General features: G+C 36.8%; 1 protein-coding gene across 20 annotated transcripts in view; it reads left to right on the forward strand.

Moving 5' to 3' along the window:
- The window catches only part of MBNL1 (muscleblind like splicing regulator 1), a 200,362-nt gene that overhangs the window by 31,862 nt on the left and 141,012 nt on the right, over nt 1-27,488 (forward strand). For 12 of the 20 annotated variants that reach the window (XM_032852517.1, XM_032852516.1, XM_032852524.1 and 9 more), the window contains exon 2: nt 23,280-24,273. The exons of 5 other annotated variants lie outside the window; for them this stretch is intronic. In XM_032852517.1, the coding sequence (XP_032708408.1) occupies nt 24,100-24,273 (174 nt within the window). In that variant the 5' untranslated portion in view covers nt 23,280-24,099. Of the gene's footprint in view, nt 1-22,659; nt 23,102-23,279; nt 24,274-27,488 lie in introns of those variants that run through there. 3 more of the 20 variants (XM_032852518.1, XM_032852529.1, XM_032852534.1) reach the window with 3 other exon arrangements.

Consider the following 27,488-nt stretch of genomic DNA (forward strand, 5'->3'; position numbering starts at 1 on the left):
CAAATCGGTAATTCTGAAGTAAGCATAATTTCGTCTTCAGGGGCATATTGTTATTTGCTGGGAAATGCTTTCATGTTGGCCAGGCAGTTTTGGTCTCTTATTAAAGGAACAGCGGTGTCACCTGTCCTCTGTGATAAACCCGGTGGCACACAGATACATGATAAAGCAAGTTTGCAATGTGCTCAATGTGACTGACATTTATACTTGGACCTTGCTATTTTAGGGAAGGTATCAGTATAACTGTGATATTCTTTTTCCTGGAAATAAAAACTCCTTAACAATAAGACACTCTTATAAACAGAGTGATGTACATATGGGAATAAATAAGCAGTTACCTGAGTTCACAGTTTCCTGATGTTGTGAGGATAGTTCTAGTTCAGACAGAATAGAAAGCTTAGTAGCAATACTCACAGGCCTTTTTGCTTAAGGTCTTTCCATGCTTTTTGTAAGTAAACGGCTTAAGGTAGTTTAAGCAGAAAATGTCAGAGCAATGATAGATGATGTTGTATTTAACAAGCATAGAAAAATTCCCATGAAATGAAGATGGTTTTCAAGAAAATTATTCTATTTATAAATATTTACCACTTATTATTTATTTAGATGGTCTATATCTACAAAAAATAAAAATTGCACTGTTTATGTCTTTATAGCGTGTTTATATAGAGCCAGAGAAAATCGTGTTAACGGTGGTTTATTTCGCCTTTTGTTTATATGCCTCGTGGTATTATGTCAGAACCACACTTAGTACATATTTTTTTCTATTAGATTTTTATTTTCCTAATCAGATTTTTGCCTTATGCTATAAAGATACGGTAAAATCTGTTTTGTTGTGCTGTTTAGAGGTAATGTTCAGAAAGTGTTCATTTTTTAACTAACTAAGATTAAACAGTGTTAAAATGAGAAATTCTTCTTTGCTTTCTCTATTCATTGGGCTAATTTTAACTAGACAAGTTTACTCCAAATTATTTTGAGCCATTATTTGAATTTCACTGCTCAGACATTTTAGGGAAAGCTGCATTATCAACTTAGGGGCATTCAGGTAAGTATTTTTTTTAAATACCCCGTCCAGAAGACTTGAAGAGATTTGATGAACATAGCAAAAGTGAACAACAGGGAATACAAGCAAATCTTTGGCCCAGGTGTAGGGTCTTTCTGAGGCATTGCATGACCTTTCCAAAAAGTAATTTGAAATGTCCAAAACAATTGAGATTATTGAAAAAAATATATCCTTCAAACATAATTCTGCCTAATGCTTTCTGGGGGACCACATTTACTGAAAATTGCATGTAGGAAATAACTCAGAGAAATCTATTTTTGAGGGCTGAATTTTAAAAGTAAATATTGTTTTGGGAGCAGTTAATACAGGAAGAAATTATTGTGTCTGTTTCTCAGTAATGGGTTAAAGTTTGCTAAGTGCTGAGGTCTTTTCACTTAAAAAGTTATTTTACTATGTTAACAATAAAGCAATACAGGGAAATCAATTCATCCTTTGTATTCCGCTAAATAACTAATTAACAAATGTATTTTGAGCACCTATTAGAGTTAAGGGATTGTAGCAGGTCAGGACAGGGGATTCTAAGGAGAATTATGTATTTTCTCTTCGTTGGCTTGTAATTGAGCTGGAGGGAAAGACATGAAAGGTGGACAGTACAACTGAGTATTTTATTTTTTTAGAGAGAGAGCAAGACAGAGAGAGAGACTCCTTTTTAAAAGATTTTTATTTATTTATTTATTTATTTGACAGAGATCACAAGTAGGCAGAGAGGCAGGCAGAGAGAGAGATTGGAGGAAGCAGGCTCCCCACTGAGCAGAGAGCCCAATGCAGGGCTCGATCCTAGGACCCTGGGATCATGACCTGAGCCGAAGGCAGAGGCTTTAACCCACTGAGCCACTCAGGTGCCCCTCCCCCCTTTTTTTAAAGGTTTTTTTTTTTAATTTATTTGAAAGAGAGAGACTCTTAAGCAACCTCTGGGTTCAGTCTCATGACACTGAGATCATGACCTGAGCTGAAGTCAAGAATCAGAGGCTTAACCGACTGAACCATCCAGGAGCCCCTACAATTGAGTGTTGGCCCTCTATAATTGCCAAAGGAGGAGATTCAAAGAAGAAAGAAAATCCGAAGAAGGAAGCTTTATGGAACCGAATAGTCAAGGCATGCTGTATGGAGGAGAAATTTGCCACTCTGTTCAGAATGTGGAAGGAAACAGTATGAACAGGGGGCAGTTAATGAGGCTAGCTACCATATTTGAATGTCTTATTTGTGAGACGTTGCCAGCTTACATTCTCTTATGAAAGAACCATCTCGTAATGGTGTTCAGCAGTTAGGGAACTCAGGACTTTGTGGCAGGAGCCACCATTCTCTTGAAAGAAGTGAGGAAACAAAGACTCAGAGAAGTTAACCTACTTGCCTAAAGTTACACAGCTGGTGAGCAGCAAAACTGAGTTGAAGTCTTTTCTTACTTCAGAACCACATTCTTTGTTAACCCATTAGGATTCTGCTGGGAATGGGTGGGTATAGTTATGATACAGTGGCTTTAAAACTTCACCCATGCCACAATTGACCTAAGTTGAGAAGGTGTAAATTTAACTTCAAAGGCTGGCAAATAAAATTTCATCTTTTTGCTTTGACGTTGGCATATAGTCTGACAAATGCTTATAATCTTTGTTTCTTAGATTTAGAAACAAAAACAAAACAAAGCACACTAGACCTCCTGTCTTCAGCAGAGGGGGTAGGGGCTTGCATTCGTGTGACCTGTTACAACACTGTATTTGGGAGGCTGTCAGAGGAAGCTTAGTGAGGTTCCAGAAGATAATGTACTTTCACACCAATAATGTGATGCTATAAAATCTTCACCGAGAAATAAATGATCAGGGTAGCTCCAGAGTGCATGCTGAATTCACTTATCTTCCTCATGTGGTTATTTTATGCTTTCATGTTCTCTCATATTCACACACCAGTCTGTGTTCTCAGCCACTGTGTGGCATAGCTTACGATTTTAAGAGATAAACTGTTAATTGAAGACTTGTTCTGCTGGAAACATGTCACTTTGCTAACAAATTCCTCTCTTCATAGAGCTATTTAGAACACATACCAAATGAAATTATATAATGTCTGGAGAAGGAAAATGGAAGAATCTTATGCCATTGCTTTTGGCATCAAAGGAAAACCCTCTGTTAATTTAGCAAATATCGATTGAGTACGGGGTATCCATGGGCTACCTATCATGCTCTGTCCTTCAGAGGATAAAGAGGTGAGTAAGATATGCCCTGATCTTAAAGTAGTTTCCAGTGTAGTGATAGAAATATTCACAAGTAATGTACGGGCAAAACAAAGTGGGCACAGGAGCCAAGAATAGGCTGCCTGTGGGCAGAGTGTGGAATTTGCCTAAAACCATCCAGTAGACACATTAACTCTTTACACGCTCTGTATGTGGGAGAAAAGACAAAGCCATCCCATGATTTATTTTAATTATGTGATTTCATATTTAAACTGCTTATATTTCTGTCTCAGTGTTTGATAAAGGAGCATGACCCAAATGTAGTGTCATTCTAGACTAGACAGAAAAGATTATTTTATTTATGGGGTTGGCACTCTGTGAGAAAGGTGGGGACACCTCATTTATCGGAACCGTCTTCATGCTCACTCCTTGATGAGGAGAGTAAATCACTCCATATTGACACTCCAAATCACTTTCAGAGCCTGCAACTTTCGTGTTAACAGAGAAGCAAAGACTATAAGAGAGAGGTGTGTTATACCTAACTTTAATGACAAAAGGTTTTGGATATGCACGTGATGCTCTATTTCCTCCAACTTTTTCTTTGTGAGCAGGAAATAAAGCTGTATTTTGTAGGCCAGCTTCCAAAAAGTGCAACTGTGCGTATTCTGTTAAGACCCCATTCAGCTGTGAAGTGTTCGTCCCTCGTTTCCAGCATTTAAGCTGCAGTCTCAGAAGACTCAGAATTTTTCTTTTATTGCTTACCATTATTCATTTTTAATCAAAAACATTTCTTTAAAGCCCACGGCATAAAAAGCTTCACGATAAGGTTTTGACTGAAATTTTCAAGAGAAATTAAGGATATACCTTCTGCTTTTCTGAAGTTTACAGCCCAAAGAAAAAGGTCCATTTTTAGGGAAATAATGAAAACAACCAAACCACAAAAGGACCAGCCTGTTAGCAATAATTATAAATATATAAAATATAATTATAAAAACAGCAACTTACTCGGTAGGAACTTATTCTATCCCATATGTGACCATAAATTGGTTCTCGTATGGTGCTTTGAGATTTGGGCGGTGCCGTCCCTCTCTCTAGTTTACAGGTGAGAAAATGGACAATTGGCAAGGTTAAGGTCAGGTAATTTGCCCAGGGGTCATGTAGCACGGTACTGGGAGTGCCGCGATCCTAACCCAGACGTTCTGCTGTTTGTTTGTCTGCTTGTTTCCATTTGTCTGGTATGAATTAAGTACACAAATATTGACAGCAATGTCAGTTTGAGACCTAATCCAAGTTGGTTCTGAAAAGACTACATGAAGGGAAGATGTGAGAGATGGCTTTGGAAGCATTGTGGTCATAAAACAGCAGAAGAGATGATGAAGTGGACTTTGAAGTTTTGCTGGCTTGGAAAGAAGAGCTTGATCAAATGGTCTAATGTGCCTGTGTGGTTTGCGTAGTATTAGTTCTCCTCACACCTAATACCCTCTGCCCCGGCTCTCACCGAGATCAGCAGAATCTACTTTTAGACTCAAAATCTTTGCCACCTGCGAAGTTTCTGATGTCACTTCTGAATGACAGAGCACTCTGCCAATTGCTCAGTTGGATGACTTAAAGTGGCACATTTTAAGAAGTGTCTTGAGCCCAAAAAGAGTGTTGCAAATGTGCTTCTCATTTATTCAGCTGCGTTATTGAAGGCATTAGAGAATTCAGTTCATTTCTCTCATCACTAAAATATAGAAATCTTATTGCCAATATTAAATAATAAAACATTTTATTGAGAATTGACATTCACTTGAAGATGTCTGATTGAATCATAACCCTAACACGGTAATTAGAGCATGTGCAGGTGTGTGTCTTGTGTGCCTGTAGGTGTGTTGGTCTACCGTCCTTCCAGGTACATATCCTTTATAAAGGATTATGGAGTAGTACATAAGTTACAGTTAAAAATAGAATAACTGTATGAGGTAAACAGGTACATTCACCAACTAATGTTTAGGAATTTGCTCTGAAATATTTGTTTAATACCATTTTCTGGTTCTCTGCACTGACAGCAAGCAGTACTTGTGAAAATGTAGACCCTATGTGGAAATAAAATGAAAGATATTCTGATAGGCAGGTGTCAGTTTGAATACACCATCACTCCAATAGTTTTTAAGGCTTGAGATCAAACAGTTGGTAGAGACTGTTATTAAGAATCTTCTGTTTCTTAATGAATTGCTCTCCATTGCTCTTTTCTTCCATTGGTGTTCAACTCTAACCAATTTATATAGCAACAGTTTTGTTTATAAATGACCTGACACTCATGGTTTCGGAAAATGCTTTCCCTTTACATACCAAGAATTCTCAGGCATGTTTTTTAAGAGGAATATGCCATGCTAATATACTAATTTTTTGGCAAGAAAATGAAGCACCTATATTTCAGTTCAATAGTTCTGTGATAAATGAAGTATAATTAAATGTGCAGATTCTGCAACATTCACTTAAATATTAATTTGGGTTCTTTTATACTCTAGGCACTGTGCTAAGCATTGAATACATAATGGTTAACATAAGCAGATATAATTATACAAGTGCAATTATAAAATTTAGACAACTCTCACATTTCATATTGGCCATTGTAGAAATAGTGACATATTATTATAGTTCTTACGCCACAAAATTTAAATAATCTTTTCAGGTGATTAAAACCTATTATTTCTAGATGTCAATAAATATTTATTTTACATGAAATAAACAAATGAAAACTCTATCCATGTTAGGTTTCCTGTGTATCAGGGATGTATTTTATTTTCACGTAAAGAAAAGTACCACTGTATGCTTAGAATATACTTTTACTATTATGCAAGAGAAATGGCATCACAAAGCATTGCAGAAAGAGAAAACTCAATTTTGAGTGGCAGCGCAATATTCTGAGTTTGAAAGGTCAGGCTGGTACAGGAGGCTTGGGTTTGCCACTCAATCTCATGCAGAATGCTGTGACAGCCAGGGCTGATATAGCTGAAAATATCTGTAGCCTTGGAAGCCTTGTAAGTTTCAGAAGGTCATTTTGGCATCTAGTAGGAACACTGATTCGCATGGAAGGTCAAACTGGACAGCCTGGCCAAAAAAAAAAAAAAAAAAAAAAAAAAAAAAATAGGTTGCTGAACTCAGCCATTGTAGATTTTAGACTAATTGTCCCTTGCAGTAACTGGGTATCCTCATCCAGAATGACCATCTTTCACTGAAATATTTGTAGAGGAGTACACTTTACTTGATGGTGAATTCTAGATTTTATTTATCTGACACACACACACACAGAGAGAGAGAGACAATGAGAGAGAAAGAACACAAGCAGGGGGAGTGGGAGAGGGAGAAGCAGGCATCCCGCCAATGCAGGGAGGCCGACGCAGGGCTCGAGCCCAGGACCCTGGGATCATGACCTGAGCTGAAGGCAGACTTGCTTAACAACTGAGCCACCTGGGCACCCCTTGATGGTGAATTCTAGTAAGTTCTCTTTTCTCTTCTGAAACTTTTAAGTATCCCATCTACAACCTTACCTGGTACCAGGACAAACATTAGTTCCATTTTATGTGTGATGTATGCTCCATCCAAAAAGATGTGAGTCGGCTTCTAACAGTAAAGTGCACATAAAATAGGACTGTAAAAAAGAGACCTAACAAATCAATTAGAAGGAAAAGGGATGAAACAAGTACTTGAGATGAAATCGAGCCCTAAATTTATCTCTCAGCTTTCTGGCAACCAAAGCAAAAGCTTTAGGAAGTAGAAAAATCCCGAGTTCACTTAATAGGATCTCTTCAGATCTCATGTGCGGTCTTATTCTTAGCCCTTAGGGTGTTAAATTAGTCTGACTCCGTCCTTGGGTGAAATCTTGGAATGGATGAATTTCTATTAATTAAGAAATGAGGCCCAAATTCTTCAGCCTGGCCTTCAAGGCCCTTACTGATTTGGTTCCAGTCCCCAAACGCAGCTTTATTTCCCGCCAGCCCCATGGCACGTGGGTGCTCCATACGGACCAGTTCCCCCAGTGCTCGTGTTCTGTGCTTTCCCATACCCCTGTCTTTTCTGGCTCTATTCCTGCCTTCTGGATTGCCATTCCTTTTTGTCTCTAACCAAATGAGATTCGTCCTTCTATCTTTCCATCTTAAATGTCTTATGCATCATGAAACCACCCCTGACCTCTCTCTCCTTTAACTCCCCGAACTTTATTGTTATCTCTGTTGTGTACTTCTCACTTTCTTTTACTGTGTACAGAAAAGGTGTGTTTGTTTTATGTTCCCCCGTAAGTGGTAAATTCTTCACAGCTGGATCCATGTATTAATACCCTCTGTAGGGGCGCCTGGGTGGCTCAGTGGGTTAAAGCCTCTGCCTTTGGCTCAGGTCATGATCCCAGGGTCCTGGGATCGAGCCCCGCATCGGGCTCTCTGCTCAGCAGGGAACCTGCTTCCTCCTCTCTCTCTGCCTGCCTCTCTGCCTACTTGTGATCTTTGTCTGTCAAATAAATAAATAAAATCTTTACAAAAAACCCCTCTATGTCTAGGTTATGTATAAAGGGCCATCAATAAACTGTTTATATAATCAAGACATAGATATAATTTTATCTGTGTATTGTTTATTTTTGATGAATGTGTTTATTCATTTAACAAGGTTATTGTATGTGTTGGACATATTTGGATTTCTTTTAGGAAAATATTTTTCTAGGAGAGTGGAGAAGAAAAAAGAGAACTAAAAATAAATAAATGAATAAAAAATAAGCTATTTTTTAATTGTTTTGACTTTGCACCTTCATATTTGAAAGCAATGCATTATTTACCATTTCTTTGTGGCATAAGGCAACTAATATAATACAGAACAGGTTTGTTACATGTGAAAGAAAAATATCATTTATGCTGTTTCAAACCCTCAGTGCTTTCTCTCTAGTGTACTTTTCTATGGTTTTAACAGCTGTCAAAAGATCTGTCCAACTCTACATGGCTTAGAAGTGTTTTAGATAGTTATTCTATCCCCTTCACTGCTTTTCAGACACTGTTTTAGTAGTTGATATAGATCAGCCTTACTATATGCAGACTTGCTTAGCACATATTCAATTTTATACTTTCAAAGCAGCATTTCATTTTACTTAAAGGGAAGGTTTCTAGCTGATACATTTTAAGCTCCTGTAATGAAAGCTCTGAAGAAAATGTGGGTTCTTCTTGCTCAGAGGGCAGACAAAAATAAAATCATGCTCACAGACCTCTTCCTCAACAATTAATATTGAAATCAGTTACTGAGTATTTGCAACTCTGTAATGCATTAATTACTAGATTAAAATTGATTAACAGTCTCAAGAAGCTGATAGACGTGTGTAATTTTCACATCCTAAGTGTACATTATTAGTGTCGAGTGCATACCCATGGACATATAAGGACAGTAGCAGCCATCTCTCAGCTCTGTAAGGGACCATCTTATCTCCTTTAGAATCTATATGCGAGCCTTTCTCTTTCGCTTAAATCTCAGCACAAACCCTGGGTGATACAGTTGTTGCTACTCTATCATGTCCCACTCCAGCCCCATTTTCTCTGTTTTTATCATAGTTATGGTCATTGTCATTTCTGTAAAGCTTGGCGTTAAATTGCCAGCATGTGTTGTGAAAGAAATTTTTTTTTTTTTAAAGATTTTTATTTATTTATTTGACAGACAGAGATCACAAGTAGGCAGAGAGGCAGGCAGAGAGAGAGGTGGAGGCAGGCTTCCTGTGCAGCAGAGAGCCCGATGTGGGGCTCGATCCCAGGACCCTGGGATCATGACCTGAGCTGAAGGCAGAGGCTTAACCCACTGAGCCACCCAGGCGCCCCTGTGAAAGAAATTTTAAAGCTGGATTTAGAAGACCTGATTTGGGATCCTGATTCTTCCATTTAATTAGCTTAGGGGACTTTGGTGAGTCAGTCAAACCATACAAGCCTCAGTTTGTTTGTTCACAAAGGGCAAGATAACAGAACCATCTCTTAAGAGCTGTGAGGATCAAATGGCAACAATCAGGTAAAAATAATTGTATACCTATATATAAAATACTATTTGCTGTGTTGTACAATCATAGAACATATGAGTTCTGGGGGAAAAACAAATTTTTCTACTTGGCTCCTCCCAGTAGAAACTTGCTATTAAAGAATCAGATGAACACTTGCAGATTTTGTATAAAAACAAAAAAGAAATGTAGCATAAACCAACTTCTCAAAAGTTCATCACTTTAAGGGTTTATTACTTAATAAAGGAGAGAGCATAGTTTGTAGAGCATAGTTTGTAGTTTTATCCAGAATAAAGTGGTTCTTATTGCAAGAAGATTAAGTAATCTCTCCCCCCCCCCATTAATTTTAACAGAGTTTTTACTTCAATTTAAATGAAGAGCTAGGAAATAAGTCAATCAGAGAAAGACAATTATATGATTTCACTCAGATGTGGAATATAAGAAACAAACGGAGACACATAGGGGAAGGCAGGGAAAAATAAAAGACAAAATCAGAGAGAGACAAACCATAAGGGACTCTTAATCATAGGTAACTGAGGGTTGCTGGAGGGAGGAGGTGGGGTATGGGGTAACTGGGTGATGGGCATTAAGGAGGACATGTGATGTGATGAACACTGAGTGTTATATAAGATTGATGAATCACTGAACTCTACTATATGTTAATTAACTGAATTTAACTAAATAAAATAAATGAAGAGCTAGTTTTTTGTTGATATATCAAGACCATGATTTGACTAATTCCCTCATAAAAGTTTTTCCTTATTCTTTGGATACGCATGCACAGACGTACACACAAACATACGTAAATACCTACCCACCCATTCATAAATTAATTCCTATTTCATACATACCTATGTTATTAACAGTTGATCTTATATTGTGGTGATTGAGTAGGTGCTTAATTGTTTCTTCATCTTTTTACAAAATGACTTCACTATTATAAATTATTCTCATTATTAGTGAGAAATAAGAAATCTAAGTATCACTGCCTTTAAAGAATTTAGTGTGTGTGTTTATACATAATAGTTTATTGGATATTTAAATGATAGAACAATATGAAGTTTGAAGATCTCATTATGATTGCCTTTTAAATATAACCAGTGCATTCCTTCAGATATACTGGGAAGTTTTTTTTGTTTTTTTTTTTTTTTTTTTTTAATAAGCTAAGTAACTTTTGCATGCTAACTTGGAGTGACTGTTGAACAGGATGAGAATATAAGTGATTTGAGACATGATGAGTAGTATCTTAGAGTGATGTGGAGGAACATGCATGGTGCCTGATTAAAAATAATACTTTAAAAAGTGAATATAACAGAATTTTGCATAACATTTTGCAGGTGGGTCAAGTTTCTAAAGTAATTCATAGACTCTAGTAAAAAACCTTGTTACCAAATCTCAAACAGTCCCGACTTTTCAGGCAGATATTCTGAGTTCTTTAGAAGTTTTTGGGTAGATATGTAGTAAACAGTCTTTGGTGGAAGTAATATTTTAGGTTCAGTTGATTATAATTGCCAAAATTTAATGAGATTAAGAATAACCCGGAGGAGTTCAATTAAAATGTAGATTCCTGGTCTTTATCCTCAATTGGTTTAAGGTAGGCCTTAGGAATATATATATTTTAATAGTCATCCCCAGGTGACTGATGCAGATAGTCCAAGACTCTTTCTAGAGCATCAGTATCCAAGAACAAAAGTGTCCCTGTTAATAAACTGTTGGCAGTTGTTTGAGTTTATTAGCGACCATCAGTGCACTGTATTTGGCCATTGAAAGCTGGTCATTGCTTTTTAAGTTTATCTGAGGCTGATGGAGACACGCAGAACCTTAATCACTGTCTCATTAGAAGGGTGTGGTCAGCTCTTTGGATTTCCACGTGTGACAGCTTTTTTGGAATTGCAGAACCTTATAGGTAATTAAAATAACTAAGAAGAGGGTGTTCTTTTTCTATTTAGCAAAGGACCCAAACCTCAGATCCCATATTAGTTTGTTCATAGCGTGTTCAGTCCGTGTACTCTTTTGGAAAGTACAGAATGCTAAGAATGAAATCTTTGATTTCCTAGGAGAAGCAAGACCTTATTTACACTTGACAACATGGTAAAGTCATGTTGTGAAAAAGTATAAAAGCATTTAAAATGCCTACATTTTGCCAGCGAACCATCGTATGTTGGTACTTGTTTATTCTGTGAGCTGTTACTTAGTAACTGAGGAAGAGTTTGAGGAAGGCAGAGTGAGGGGAGAATGTTTTATTCTCTAACAAGATATAGGTCTATTGGCAAAATCCTACAAGAATACATACTTACCTTTGTTGTTTTAAGTGGATGGACTTGGTGCCTCAAGGAAGCACTCTACTCCAGGGTCAGAAATGACTGCATGAGGAGTCCCAGCCTCGGGGGAAATTACCACATGAGAAAATTTGTGTAGGCCTACATGAGTTCACCACACTTCTATTGTGCCTTAGCTAGTTTGATAATGCCTTGCATTATTTATAGTAGTTGTCAGAAACCATTTCCTTTAGTCAGTTTGTGTCTAAAAAAGGAGATGGAGGGGGGAGCAGGATATTTTCTGACATTTGTAGAAATAATGTGTTAAAAGCATTCCCTTAATCATATGACATTGTACTGTCAGTGATTTCCAAATATAACATGCTCTGCAGACTCTGTTAGCTACACATTCTGTTTTTATTAATAAGAAAAGAATAGTAAGCTATATATTGTCCGTTTTGATACTCTATCAACCCAGACATTCATTCAGACTCCCAGTTCTTGTTCTTCAGCAGATTATTACAAAATGTAAATATTAGGATTGTTTTACAGTAAAATGGTTTATTTTGAGATAATGGGAGTTGAAAAACTGATTTTACAAATGTTTTCATTGATTAGCTGCCATCTGAGGGCTAATGGTTGAAAATATTTTGTGAAATACAAAGACAAGGTTTTAAGTTCTGCTTGTAGGAGAAAAGACGCATCATACCTTTGGCTTATTCCCACAATAGAAATTTACAATCTTTTTGTTGTTGTTTTTGAAATTTACAGTCTAGATATAGGGATTGTATCTTTTCAAGGCCTGTAATAGATTTAGCAATATAGAAAAGCAGTGTTCACTGTTGGTGGAGCCACAGATTGGTGAATATTTTCTTATAGGAAGCTCGTTGTTCATAGTTACTATATACATATACATTATGTTGTAAGTATGTTATTGAAACCACTCAATGTAAGAATAGTTTTATACATACATTACAGTGTTGCTTATGAGAAGTTAGCATTAACCTAGGTGGCTGCTATTAAAAAAAAAATGATCAAAGAGTGGAATAATACATAGTTACTGAAAAGTATTTACATTGACCTATGTGTATTGACAAAGAAAGGTCATCATATGTCCTGGAAAGCAAGCCTCAGAAAAATATGCTTGTTAGTATGTTTCCATAATTTCTATAAGATAAACTTATGAGTGTGTATATGTAGATATGTTTATGTGTATGTGAATGCGCATAGATAAAGGACTGTATATACTGTACTAATAAGAGGTTACCTTTGGGATGGTAGGGGGTTTGATTTGGCAGTGGAGTGGGATGGGAGCGTTCAGCTGGACTTTATTAAAACCCTTCTGTATGATTTAAATTTATTATAATTGAAAAGCATTCATTTAGCAATGTCTAAAACCAATGAAAGGGAGAAAGAAAAGATGTAGACTTGATGTATGTAATTCATGTAAATTACTTGCTAGAGATTTTTGTTCATCATTTCAATTTGTACTTTACTATCTCTTCTATTATTTAGTAGTTTTTATCTCTATACAGAGAATAGCCATATAATTTATACCCTGCTTCACAGTACACCCGAAAAGCAGAACCATAGTTAAGAGTGCAAATTGTCAATTGACTTTGGAATAATTTAGATTATTGTAGTCACTGGCAGTGTGGAAGTCTAGGTCTGGAGGGAGAAAAGAAAACTTAAATAAACTGTATTTGGTTCAAATTTTAATTTGCTCCTGAGCCTTATAATTCTCATATGAGAATCCTTTATTCTCATAGTCCTAATTGTACCACTTCATAGGTTTTTATTTTATTTGACATCTCTTTCTGAATGTGAGTTCTGTGAAGACATGACATTTTCATGTATGTCTGCCAAAAGGGTCCTGTGTATCAGTGACTTAGAGATTCTAGGTCTGCATCGTTTGATGCATTTATAATGAGATTTCAGTTCTTAGATATGTTAGAAATTCAAGCACTTAGAGGGATACAAAGGTGTGGTAAACAGTGTACATGTAGCTAAAAAAGCAGGTATCATATAGACAAATTCTCTTTCCAGTTAATATTATGTTTTCAGACTTGCAGATTTCAGTGTGTTTCTCTTTTTATAAAAACTCGGTATATTTACACACACACACACACACACACACACACACACAGGAATGTTATGCAGCCATAAAAAGAATTAGACTTTGCTATTTGCAACAACATGGACATACCTAGGGGGAGGTTATTATGCTAAGTGAAGTAATTCAGACTGAGAAAGTCAGATACCATATGATTTCACTAATATGTGGAACCAAAAAAAAAAACAATGAATAAGCCAACAAAAAGCAGAATCAAACCTATAAATACAGAGAACAAATTAATGGTTGCCAGAGTGGAGGGGGTAAGAGGATAGGCAAAATGGGAAATAAGAGTAAGAAATACAAGTTTCCAGTTAAGGAATGAATAATTCTTGGGAATAAAAGACAGTATCTTCGGTGATATTATAGTAGCATTGTATGGTAACAGATGGTAACTCCACTTTGGTGAGTGTAGCATAATATATAAAGTTGTCCAGTCACTGTGTTGTATATTTGAAACTAATGTAACATTGTATGTCAACTATATTCACATAAAAAAAATTATGTTAAGCCTTGTAAGAAATACTGAGACCTATAGGCATGAACTAAATATGCCTCCCTAAGTGGACTGGCTTTTAAAATTCAAGGCTTCTGCAAAATTCAGTTTGAAGATCTGGGTTATTATATAGCAATTGCAATCATATGAGCATAATTTGTTGTTGCGCACATCTCAGACTTAGTTAAATAGGTGAGTTATAGGGAATCTTCTTCAAAGGATACTTAAGCTACACTGAAGTGAAAATAGGAGTTATCAGTGCATGTCTTTGTTTCATTACATATCTTCCTCCTTTAAATTAGGGAAAAGCAATGGGGTCTTGACTCACTATTAATTAGGGAAAATAGAATTCTTATTTATATGTGAGTGTATGTGAATTTGTGATTTTTTTAAAAGCTGAAGCTAAACAGATTCTAATATTTTATTGTTATCAGAAATACGTTTATTTAAAAAGATAAATTTTAAGGTTAAATATATCAATAGAAATATTATAGGATGATTTATATTTATAGGATAATTTATAGCTTGAGTATTTGTAAAGTTTGCAGTAAGTATTTTGACTATTTGAGTATTTGTAAAGTTTGCAGTAAGAGATACATTTGTAAAATGATAGAGATTTTTGCTGATTAAACGGAAAGAAATTGTTTATGTACTGTGTTGTGTCATGAGAAGTCCACTAATTCCTTAAATTGGATACATTAATATAATACCATACTATATTTATAATTGGTTTCATTCATTATATTCTGAAGAATAATTATCTTTATAATAATAGAGATCTCTTTATTTAACTATTAACATACATTTTACTTAGATTTCTCATAATGATTAATAATTGCCCACATATTTTGGGCTATCTTCAATAGAAATAAATCAGTGAAATTTCCCAGATTGAAGTCGCTGCGTTAGGTTTTAAATCAGACCTATCTGGAAATTCAAGATTCATCTGTTAAAGTGGAGGTTTTGTACTTAGATATACTTGACAGTATTGAGGGTTATTTCCACATTAGGATTTTAAAAATTCTGAGAAGTGTGACAACTATGATTAAATCTGGCTCTAATAGATATGCTTTATTTTTGGTGTACTCTGACTCACATGCACTGTCTCTCTATGTACATATGTATACACATATATATTTATACATATATATATACAGATATATGTACACATACATATGTATGTAATATATATGTGTGTGTGTGTGTGTGTGTGTGTGTATATATATATATATATATATATATGGTCATTTCTTCTCATGTTGAGTTTAAAATTTAGCTTAATTGGTTGAGTCTGCTCAAGTGAAAAACAGGCACAGGTTAATTGTGGAGAGGACCTTAATGACCACCAGTTGTGAGAGTGATTTCTGCCCTGGAAGGAAAGTTGGGACAGTGGGACAGAGAGGTATACATGTAGCAGATCTCACTGATGCACGGGGCGCCATGTTTTCTCACTGACCAACTTCATAGTTCTTTTTGAGTTGGGCAATAACAATATTAGGGAAGCATAGATGAATTTGCTACCATTTCTCATGCAATGAAGATCATATTTAAACATGTTTTAAGCTGAAGTGCCACCAACCTTGTAGGAGGAGGGTAGGTGATACTATTCAAAAGACAGAAATGTAAAAAATTTAAAACTAAGATTTTGGCCCCCAGTTACTATGCCAAATAAAATTAACTCATTTGGGTAAACTTTAGAATCAAAGTCTATAATTATGGCATTGCACTGAGAATAACAGTATCATGTTTGGCATTCTCAATTTTGTCATGCTAATTTCACACTGATAGATTCCATTTGGGTCAATGTATTTTTGTTCCTGAAAATGGCCAGAATGGTGAGATTTGTTTTTTCCTACCATTTTAGCTCTTGAGCACCTAGCAGCATTATTAATTTTGTTGTAGTTTGAGTTCTGAGTTCCTATTTGTTATTTTGAAATATTAAATGATACGGACAGCTCAGAAATGACTGTAAGGTTAACAAGATGACTTCTTTGTATAATATGTAGAGTAGACAAAACACTAAATAGGCTTAATGTCTTTTTCTGAAGAATGATAAAGTGGCATTATAGTATTATGTCATTATACTTTCTTGTAGAATAGCCGGAAATGTTAAAAAGCTGCCTATTTGAATATCAGAAAAAATTGCAAATTTTCCCTTCTTTTGCCAGAACTGAAGACTGATTCTGTCAGGAAGTCACAGATGATTATTTAGGTGTTTTAAATTTGCAAAGCCACATGTAACTATTTCACATTATTCTGTGGATAAGAAAATCTTCCATCCACTTCATAATTGAGGAGGTACATAAATACAGTCCTTTGTTGACTTCATTGCCTCGTGCTCTCTTTCCGGTGAGTAGAGTTTGATGCTGGTTTCAGTCAGTTATAAAGGTGACAGAGCCAGTGTATCAAACAGGCCTTGTACCTTATATAAAGTACTTACAAACTAGTATTCAGATATACTAAGAAATATTTACTCATCCCACAAACAGACTTTCTCTGGACGAGGCACTTTCGGTTCTGGCTGTTGAGTGGAGAACTGGCTTGGAGAGCTGCCTGCTGTCATGGAACTTACATATTAATGGCAAAAGTAGATGATAAGCAGATAGTAAGATAGGTACGTAATATTACACCAAATACTAACAAGTGCCTCAAAGAAAAAAAAAGAAAGGTAAAGATCTGGCAAGCCTGTGCTGGTATTGAGAGGAACAGAAAGTTGGATACTCTTTGATAGTGGCTGGAAAAGCTTCCAGGAAGATAACTTTGCAGTAGGGACCAGATGAAGACCAAATTAGGTGCAAAGCTAGTGAGCCAGTATACAGAAGAAGTACAACCTGCCATCATGATGTTTATCTTCTAACGATCTTAAGGCTTTTAATTTTTTTTTTTTATTTTGCCTGATACAGGAGACAATTCAAAATTCACTTTTTAATCATTGCATTGAGCCTTCCTGTTTTCTTTGGTCTTAAATATCAATACTGGAGGGACAATAATCATTTTTCTATTGAGTGCTAGTCAATCAGTTGCTTTTGGAATTCTAATCTTTGGCAATAGTGTATCTTCTAATCATGGCCCCTTCATTATCCTTCTGGTAAGGGAACACTTGGCGATTTAGGATATTGAGCCCTCCAGAATTGTAAAGGAGTACTTTGACAGACTGTAGATGACTTACTTGAGTTTAGTAAACTTTCCTTTTCTTGGTAGCAGCTTGTCACTCTAACACAGCGCAATGCGTCCGAGTGGCCGGGCACATTAACAGTCAGCATGTGTGGTTAAAAGTTATCTTTTTTTCTCAGCAGTATTTCTAAAACTTCAGTTATTTGCATATCTCCGTCATGATTTTTGCCGATATATTTATTTAGGGTTTTTGTTTTTGTTTGTGTTTGTTTGTTTTTGGTATATTAGTTTTACTCTCTAAATTACTTTTATTAAATGTGAGCTTCTTTCTAAGCAATGCTATCCATGTGATCACAGGCTTGATAAGCTAGTTTTTGCATTCTGAAGCATCTAATAAAATATGTTGTTTCTGCCTCACTTAAAATGTCCATGGGTGCTACCAGTAGTGTGCTTACCCCTTGCTGAGAAACACTGATCTCAGCTTTTTGTTATATGGAGTTGAATACTGCTGAAGACTGCATTAACCCATTCAGACTGCAGTTTTCCCCCTGTAATAACTAACGGTCTTGTTACTCTATTTAGGACCTTAATGAGTAGAGAAATGGCTTGTACAGCTTCCAGAAATGCCTAGTTGGTTTGCATACTGAAACCTCTGTTAATATTTGGGGCAAGCCCTGGGCAAAATTTTTGCAAATTAACTGTGAGTTAATTCACTAATGTCATGCATTGCTAATTATGGACTTGTTGACGTTAGTGAGTCGGGGGGGGGGGGGAAGTTACAGTTTGGGGCAAGGGGCTTCTTTTTGTCAACTTCAAATGTTGTATGGTGAAATTGGCTTTCTTTTCCAGTTAGGTTGAAGCTGTCTTAGTAAATAAAAAACAAAACAAAGTGAAACAAAACAAAAAAAATAAAAGCAAACCTCAAATAATTACTCTGTTAACTTCCTTAATATGTAAACTATTTCAAAATCAAAAGCTTATGAAAAAAGTCCCCAAAATTCCCAGCTAACTGCTCTGGGAGGCAGTAGGACCAACCTCCTATATATGGTTCAAAAGAACTGAAATGATGATCACACGTATATGACTAAGACATTTAACCTTGCTCATAGAAGCCATCCAGTCTCCAAAACAGAATTTCAGTCTCCTACCTTGAAAGCACCCATTTAGCCTCTGTTGCAGTATGTAGGCAGCCCTTAAGTAGCCATACAAAGCTATCCACTGTCCGTTTTGATGCTAATATATACCGTGCGACTCATTATTAGCAAAATACCACACTGTTTTACTTTATCCTTGATCCTTTTCTTAGCTTCCTACCCTCCAGCTTTACATTCACATCTTTTCCTTTCTATTTCCCTCTTCGTATCTTAAAGTAGAAAATGTATGTGATTTCTGATATCACTCAAGGAGAAACTGGATCTTGCTTCTTACGGCAGAACATGCTTATTTGTAGAACGTGTCACGTAATGGGAGAAGCTCTTCAGTTAGTGTTAGGAATTTGATCAATAGGTACAAGAGGGCTTGTGGTTATATCTGTTTTAAGAAGTTTGATTCTTACTGCAAAACTATTAAATGGTCCAATTTTTTTTCTTTTTTTTTTTGGTATAGGGAAGTTTATTATAATATGTTGAAGTATAGGTCAAGCATTTCCTTCAGAAGCAATTTACCTTTTAGTAAATATCTTTACAGTAGAAATATTTTCTTCAGTAATATTTACAAACAACACGTAATTTTAGGACAAATAGGTATGTAAGAATTCTTACAATGTGGACATTACCCACACACTTTTAAGCACCTTCTCTATCTCTAGAATAAATATCCATTACTAGTCGAAATAATGTTTTGAGAATTCAGTATTGATCCAAATCCTACACAATCTTAATTTACTTTATCTTTGATCCTTTTCCAACTATGAAGATTTCCAGTCTTCCCTGAAGTTCTTCTGTTTGAATAAAGAGGAGGATTATAAGATAGTACTATAATCTGATATCAGAAGTTTAGATATAATCTCAGTTCTTTACCCCAGTGCCCCATATCAAGGACTGCAATGCTCATTGCCTGGTGCAGCTACACTAACAGAGCATAAAGGTTGGTGTCCATTTTGACTGCTCAGTCTCTATGCCTAGATAATAGGAAACATTTTGATTATCATCTTTGCCTATATATTTGACAATTAAACAGTACTGAACTTACAAATACATGTCTATCTATAATTTTTTTCAGGAACTCTTTTTGAAGTGAGTAGAATATCTCTGCTACAGAAAAATAAAAATGTCCAAAATACCCATTTGCAAGCATTTTACTAATTAAAGTATATTTTGTGCCTTAGTGAGATTAAGCCTGGAACATGGTAAAAAAAACAGGAAAAATAATCAACTCTGGAAATGGATTTTGTGGTTGTATTTAGACATAACCACCGACCAATGAAGATATTTCTAGTGGTACCATTATCCTTTCTCATGCTGTGGGGCCTGGGCCCCACAGGTCATGATGAACTATTTCCTTGCTGTTGGGGATGCGTCCTTATATATATGTTTATTCCTATGAGTTTGAATAAAATTTATTCATTTATCAAACATTTTAAAAGCATCTGTTATGTTCCAGGAACTGGGGTTTAAAAAAAAGTGGTGGTAGACCCTGTTGTCAGGGAATTTATAACCTTGGGGGCCAAAGTTCCAAGAGCTATAACGTACCGAGGCTGTTCTGAGATGGATAGTGTTTAGCATAGTTGGTGCAGCTGTCCAGAGAAGGTGATATTTGAATAGCAACTTAAACAAGAAGGGATTTACCAAGCCAAAGGGATGAGGAAGTGTGTCACACCAAACAAAGTAACCAGCACGTAACCAGTCCTGGGAGCTACACCAGCATGGCATACGCCAAGAGCCTTCCCAGCTCCCGACAGTTCCTCTGTCTGAGGGAGGGTACTACAGGGGCAGCAATGGGAGAAATCAAAAGGTTAGAATGTGTCGGTTCAAGACAGGAAAGGTTCAAGAAAGAGGGAACTGTAACTGCTGTTAGAGGTCAAGTAAAGATAAGGACTCGGGTAGTCTTTGGATTTGGCTCGAACTAGAGCCTTGACGGCCATTGCTGAACAGAAAGTAGTGAGTGTGGAGGGCACACTGATACAGATTCAAAACTGAAGAAGCAGAAAAACGGCACATGGAGATGACTCTTTAGACATGGGTCTGGGAACAACCGATGAAGAGCATTAGGGAGAGGAAGGACATGTAGCCCTTTCTCCTGCCACGCCACCACCTCAAGTTCAGAGCTACTTCGGTATGTTGAGGACTAAGAGAAAGCATGTGGGCAAGGCCGGATATTCACGGATAGAGAGAATGTAAAGGGAATGGATGTTTTGAGAGGGAGCGAGTCAAGGCTGACGCTTATGGTGTGCAAGGGAAGGCAAAGCTGGAAGAGTAAAATGAAACATATGGAAAGATAGTTTAAAGATGGGTGGTGGGAAGATGAGAGAGGGTTCCTGCCTGAGGGCTGCTCTTTTCACTATGAAATATCTGTGACATGTAAGACCATCATCTGCTGCTAGGGAGAGGAATATGGAGGAGGAAGGGCTTGAAAGTGTTGAAGCTTTAGAAAAGCTGCTGTGTGGAATGTCTGAGGGAGCTGTCCAGGGCTGGGGGAGGATTCCTAGGCAGTGGGAGGGCCCATGTGACCTGGGAATAGAGTAATTGATAGAGGCAGTGGTGGTGTGTGTGTGTTTGTGTTCATGTGTTGTGTTATACATGTGTTTATAGGGTGTGTTCATATGTGTGTTTATGTATTTCTGTGCCCTAAAGGTAATTCCAGTCTGGATGTAGTAATCAATCATTTAATTTACCAAAGTTACGGAGCTCCATATATTTTCCATCACTGTGCGGGGCACTGGGGTTCTGAGACGAGTGACGTCGTTTCTGACATATAATTTAGTGGGTCATACATAGAAGGGAGTAACACACCATATGGGGATGCAAAGATAATTCAGAAAACACCGTGCCAATAAATGGGTGGGTGGAGATGGAGAAAGTGACATCTTGGGAGTTTCTTGGAGAAGTGACATCTTAGCTGGCTTCCAAAGTAGGTGAATGGTTGCAGGTGAAGCACTTGAAGATTCCAGCGAGAAGGACAGAAGAGGTTGTTGGCCACAGCTGGATACATGCTGAAGGCCTGGAGTAGTTGAGAAATCCTGAGTGAGAGCAGAGTCAGGAGGGTGGATGAATCTTAGAGTTTATGACCAACTTGACTTTGTTTTTATATATTCAGGAAGTAGGACCAGAAAGTTTTTTGAAAACAAAAATATTTCTTGAGTTGGTTCTTTTTAGCCTTTTTTTTTTTTTAAAGTTGTAGTCTTACTACAGTGTTCCTTAAACCTGGTTTCTGCTAGTTTTTTTTTTTTTTTTTTTTTTTTTTTTTTTTAATTAGTATTAAGAATGACACTATTGGGGCACCTAGGTGGCTCAGTCGGTTAAAGCATCTGCCCTTCTGCTCAGGTCATGATCCCAGGGTTCTGGGATTGAGCCCTGCTTTGGGCTCCCGGCTTAGTGGAGACTCTGCTTTTCCCTATCCCTCTGCCTCCCACTCATGCTTGCTCTCTCTAGTGCTCTCTCCCTCTCAAACAAATAAATAAAATCTTAAAAAAAAAAAAAAAAAAGAATGACACTATTAATCCTAAAAATTTTTTCAGAACTCTGCTAGATATCCATAGGTAAATCTATTCAGGTTCTATGTTTACACATTCATATCCTGTATTCCAGTTTCCAGATCATGGTTCCACATGTACTATATGCTAATTGACCATATTTGGCCATAGAAGAAGTGTGATCAAACATTATTATATTGTGCCAGTGCCTCTATGGAATGGGAAATTTTTGGAGTTATTAAAACCTTGTTTCCTTTGTTGGTAACATTCAAAAGAAAAAAAAAAAACCTATGCACTTTTGTTTCTGTCAGTACTAAGCATTTTCTGAAAGTTTTTTCATCCCGGTTGAAAGAGAAAGTAAGTTGTGAGAGGCAAAAATGCCCTGCTGTTAGGAGCAGCCTCGTAGTAGATCACTGGGTGACAGGGGAGACCCCAGCCCCCAACCTCCGGCTTCGTTCGTACCTCTGAAGTGCATCATGCTGCCCAAATCAAATTGCTCACTTAATATTTAATGTTTCTGCGATGGAATCACTTTCCCCCTTGAGGTTGACTTCAGATTTGCCAGACACACTGACAACACTGCACTCCTTATTTTCCCCACATGACCTCAGCTTCTGCTTAAAAAATGTTCAAATAAAGGATGCTTTTGTTCGCATCTCGCCTGCCTGTGATATATTGACAAAGTGTCTGTCGGCTGAATGGAATAGTTTTACAGTATGAGAGCTGCTTTCAGTGCAGGGGCAGGACTTGGGCTTTAGAAGGAAGTGAATTGGATAGGTCAGGAGAATGTACCATTTGTAAACACCCCTTTCCTTTTTTATTCACGTGTCAGGACAGCGGGAGCAGGCTGTTCAGTGCCTGTCCCTGCGCAGAGCCGGAGGGAAAAGCAGCTTGGAAGTCAGCTGCAATTTTTAAACCTTGCCTTTATTCACCGGTAATGATCTTCAAGTGCTTGGACTTGTCTTAGAAGCTGTTTTGAAACTAACATGGTTTAGTCCACTAACTGCATGTTGGGTAAATTCAAAACCCACATGCTCGTCCTCTTGCAGTGGAATAAGTCACATCTGATGGACATTTTCTGTGCTTATAGCATAGTAATGAACGTCTGACAGGCGCGACCTTTCATAAGACAACCCACACTATTGGCTTTCTGCCCAGAATATTGCTGCAACACTATCTGTGATTGGTTATCTCTCTATCATGCATTGCTTCACAAGGGGAAACGGCCCCTTTTTTTAATAAATCTACGATGGCTGGCTGCAATATGCTTCACTGTAAGTATTGTGTGTGTGTGTGTGTGTGTGTGTGAGACAGAATGAGCAAGAGACAGAGAGACACAGAAAAGCTGACTTGAATATTACTTAGTCTGGTAGCACATGGCAAGGTTGTGATACTGTAGGACATCAGTGAAGTGCTACTTAGTAAATCTTAACCTATCTCTTTTTTCTACAGGTTGGTACTAAGAAGTGCCTTTCCTGACGTCTCTGCTGCTTGGACCCGCTTCTAGAGCAGTCTCTGCTTTTGCCTTGCTTGCTGCCAGCTAGACTGTGACGACAGCACATCCACCCTCCACCTCTAGCCCAGACACCCCCATTTCTACTTATAATCAAGACAAAAGCTCTAAGTATCTGGCATTGCCCTAGGCTGCTTTAGTTTTAAAAGAAAAGTTTGCTGAAAAAGTAAGATCTCTTCTGCCAGGAAATCAAGGAGGAAAAAAAAATCATTTTCTCGATTTGCTCTAAACTGCTTCATCTGTCTATGCCAAACTAATCAATACCGATTGCACCACCAAACTCCATTGCAAATTCAGCTGTGAGGAGATTCCCTTTCAGACAACTTTGCTGAAAGCAGCTTGGAAATTCGGTGTCAGAGGGTCTGCCACGTTTTCATGCTTGCATTTTGGGCTCCAAATTGGCACTGGGAAGGGGTTACTGAGAGCACAAGGCTGATTCGAGGCCCTACTTTTAAACATTCATCTACTTACGAGTCTAGTATTTCTCTAAAAACCAAAACCTCTTTGAATTAACAGTTTAATGCTGTGAATTTCTAGTGGGAGATCTTTTCCTTGATATTGACAACAAAATTTTCCATGTACTTTTAAAGCAGGGAGTGGGGAAAAAAGTATTTTGGAGGGGACATTTTCATCATCATTTTACAGTTTTATCAGTTCAGCTTTTTTTGGGGGGGGTTGTTGTTGCTGTTTTTTTTTTTTTGTGGGGGGGTTGGGTTTGTTGGTTTCACTGAAAAATTTAACTACCTGTAAAATCTAAACATGGCTGTTAGTGTCACACCAATTCGGGACACAAAATGGCTAACACTGGAAGTATGTAGAGAGTTCCAAAGGGGGACTTGCTCACGGCCAGACACGGAATGTAAATTTGCACATCCTTCGAAAAGCTGCCAAGTTGAAAATGGACGAGTAATCGCCTGCTTTGATTCATTGAAAGTGAGTAACTATTATATTATTTTAAGGATATGCAATAATTGAGTAAAGGGGATATGGACATATAGTCCCTTGAGTTTGGAATTATGGATTGCTTTGTTAATAGTTTAGTTATACGGTGTGTTCTTACTAATGTTTTGGGGGAGGGGGACTTTTATTGAGAAGCAATAGAGCCATGTCTGGCCAAACTTTGTTTGTTATAAGTAACTTCATCAGTCCTTTAATGCAATATATATATATATTTTTAAAACAGAGTATCAGCATACTTTTTACTTAGTTATAGCAATGTCAATGTCTATAGAAATAGTAAATATAGATAGATAGGTGTGTTAGCATATGCTTAGATTATACAAGGCCATGGCAATAGCTGAATGAAGATGTTATGTTTTCCCTTGTTTGTTAAGGTGCTGCACCATTGCTTGTAAAAGAACAGATTTCTAGGCAGCTAAACTTGGCTAGAGTTTTTATATTAACACTGTGAAATCTTGGGTTTCCTTTGTATTGTATAAGCATATTCTTTTAAGGCCAGAAGCAGTGTATTTTGTGGAAAATAGAGAAGTAAGGTTCTCCTGCTGCTCCAGTACTCTATCTGAGGCATAAACTTTGTTGAATGTTGAGTTTCATAAATAAGTAGAAACTTTTAAATATGAGTACTTGGATTTTTTTTTTTTTTTTTAGCTCCTAAACTTCTAATGTGAAATAACTTAGTTTATTTTGTTGGCTCCTGATCATTTTGAAATTTGTAACAGTCTCAGCTAGAAGTGTTAAAAGTTAGCTTTTGTTGGGCAACAGAATACTGAATACAAGATCGGCTTTAATATATCTTGACATTCAGAAATGTCATTGGTTCATATTTCAGGTATCAAGTTTGAAAATGTGCCTTTTAATAAGATAGCATATGTGTCTTTATTCTGACATGCAAGGTCAAGACTAGAAATGTGAAGATTTCTGGGTACTTTCACTTATTTGGTTTAATTGAATTGCTTTTAAAAACTAATGTGCCAGTAGAATTCACTCTTTGAATCTGTGGATGGCGGGGGGGAGTCACTATCGTTTCTATAGAGAAGTAAAAGTTTTATAGATCCATCTTGTCTTTTGCAAAAAAAAAAAAAAGTGCTATTATAATAAAAATGCTTTCTTTAATAAAATGGGGTGAATTAACTGAAGTAGTCTACTCATACATTAACTCAGAACTCACGCTGATGTGTTATGAGTTAACGTGTGAGTTGACTTTTTCAGTTAATTGCTTCTTGGCTTAGCTTGGGCTCCTACTTTGCCAAAGTTTTCACCAAAGTCTCAAGGATATTATCTTCAGAGTAGTAGATCAAGGGAAGTGTTCACAACAACAAAGGTATCTAATAGTATTAGATTATTTCTTCATGTCATAGTCATAAAGATTGATAAGCCAAAAGTTATGAATTACCCTCGGGCCTTTCTCTTTCTTTCCTTGGAAAGGCAACAATGAAGGGCACAGTGGTTGTACCTTTGTGAATATATCTTCCTGAGTTCCTGATGACTGAATTTAGGTGTAATTAGAGATGAGGGCCCATAAAATGAGGGGCAAATGGCTAATTACACTTGTCGGTAACCAGCTGTGTCCATAAGTAACCCTGTTTTGACCCAATTACTAGTAAATCCAATTTTTAATCCTATAGACAGTTGATGGTGCACTCATAGCTACCAAATGAAGGACATTAAACTTGGCTGTGACATTGAGTGGTTTCACAGAAGACCTGCCTCCACAGCATTTGGAAACATTGTGAAACGTTAAAATTCAGTTGCTATTTTTCCATCTCAAAATATTTTTTTAGTGGCTGCTCACTTGTGGACACAGAACAGTCTCCCTTTGAGTAAAACAGCAGCATTGCTTAATGACATGCTCTGTGGTTAACAAGATTGAACTGCCACATCAAGGACTTTTTTTAATAACGAGTAATTTCAAGATTTAAATTTACTTATGAAATGAACTCATTAGAGCAGCTAATCAATGCAAACTTTGTCCTCGTTCTTTGTCTTTCTAGGAGAAACTGAAATTTAATTTATCTTGTCTAAAACTTGGTAAAATATTTTGATTTGAATAAGGAGAAAAACAAACATAAAATTTATTTGTGGTGGAGGTTCATACCCAGAACAATAGCTCCTAAAATGTTAGTGAAATAACCAAATTAAGAATTCATTTAACCGATTTGGAATATGTAGTTAAGTATTCATGTTTCAAAAGCCACCTTTCTTAGATACGTATTTATAACTAACACTTTGTGGCTAAAATAGATCAAAAACATACTTTAACAGTTAAAGGTAACTCTGTGACTCATGCTTGAAGTTCTGAAATTTGGGAGCATTATGAGGTTTCCATGCCAATAACCACTAGATCATTTGTATTGTTTGAGAGAGTAAACGGAAGGAATCTAGAAAGCTTGTAATATCCTGACTTCTTTAATTGTGTTGTATGTTTTCCTACAATCCATAGTCCAGCCTTTTGTGAGTTCTTGAGCCATGAGATGGAGGTAGCCTGTGTAATCTACTATTTTTAGCAAGTTAGGAAAGCAAACCAAATACTCTCTGAGAGGACCCTGTGAAATGGCTGTAGCCTTCAGCTGTGCTGTTGCAGACTTTGGCCAGGATCCCAGGTGACTTACGTTCGTAGCAGACTTCTACTTAGAAGAAGAGGATTTGTTTCATTAAAAACAGAAGTCGAACAGTTCAAGACAGTATTTACGTAGAAGAAATCAATTGGCATATTGCTGAAGGTAATAGGAAGGAAATTTAGCTGGTAGTATTTTGGTTGCATATTGGTGATTTCCAAGTTTAAATAACTAACTTAGATTAAATGTACTGTGTGAAAACACAGAATTCTGCATTGTAGTAGATGTGTTGCTAAGTGAAATGAGAGTACACGATAATTAGGAATATGTGTTTATATTAAGCATGTTGGAAGTAGAATAATAACAGGAAGAGAGAGCAAAAGCTGTAATATTGTGTGTTAGTTTATAAGTTAAACACTATTTTATACACTTTATTGTTCTCACTTAATTTTGCTTTTGTACTTGTAGTCTCCATTGACAGCAGTCTAAGAATATATTCAAATTGAGAATGAGATCGCTTACACACTATAGATTCGAGTGTTTTCGTTACTTCAGAAACAGTGAACATTTGAAAAGGTAGATTATTTTAGGCTGGAAAGGATTTTTCTTATAACTTGTGAAAGGGATACCAAA

The sequence above is a fragment of the Lontra canadensis genome, unplaced genomic scaffold, assembly GCF_010015895.1.
Source record: "Lontra canadensis isolate GAN:19392208 unplaced genomic scaffold, GSC_riverotter_1.0 scaffold6, whole genome shotgun sequence".
NCBI classification, from domain to species: domain Eukaryota; kingdom Metazoa; phylum Chordata; class Mammalia; order Carnivora; family Mustelidae; genus Lontra; species Lontra canadensis.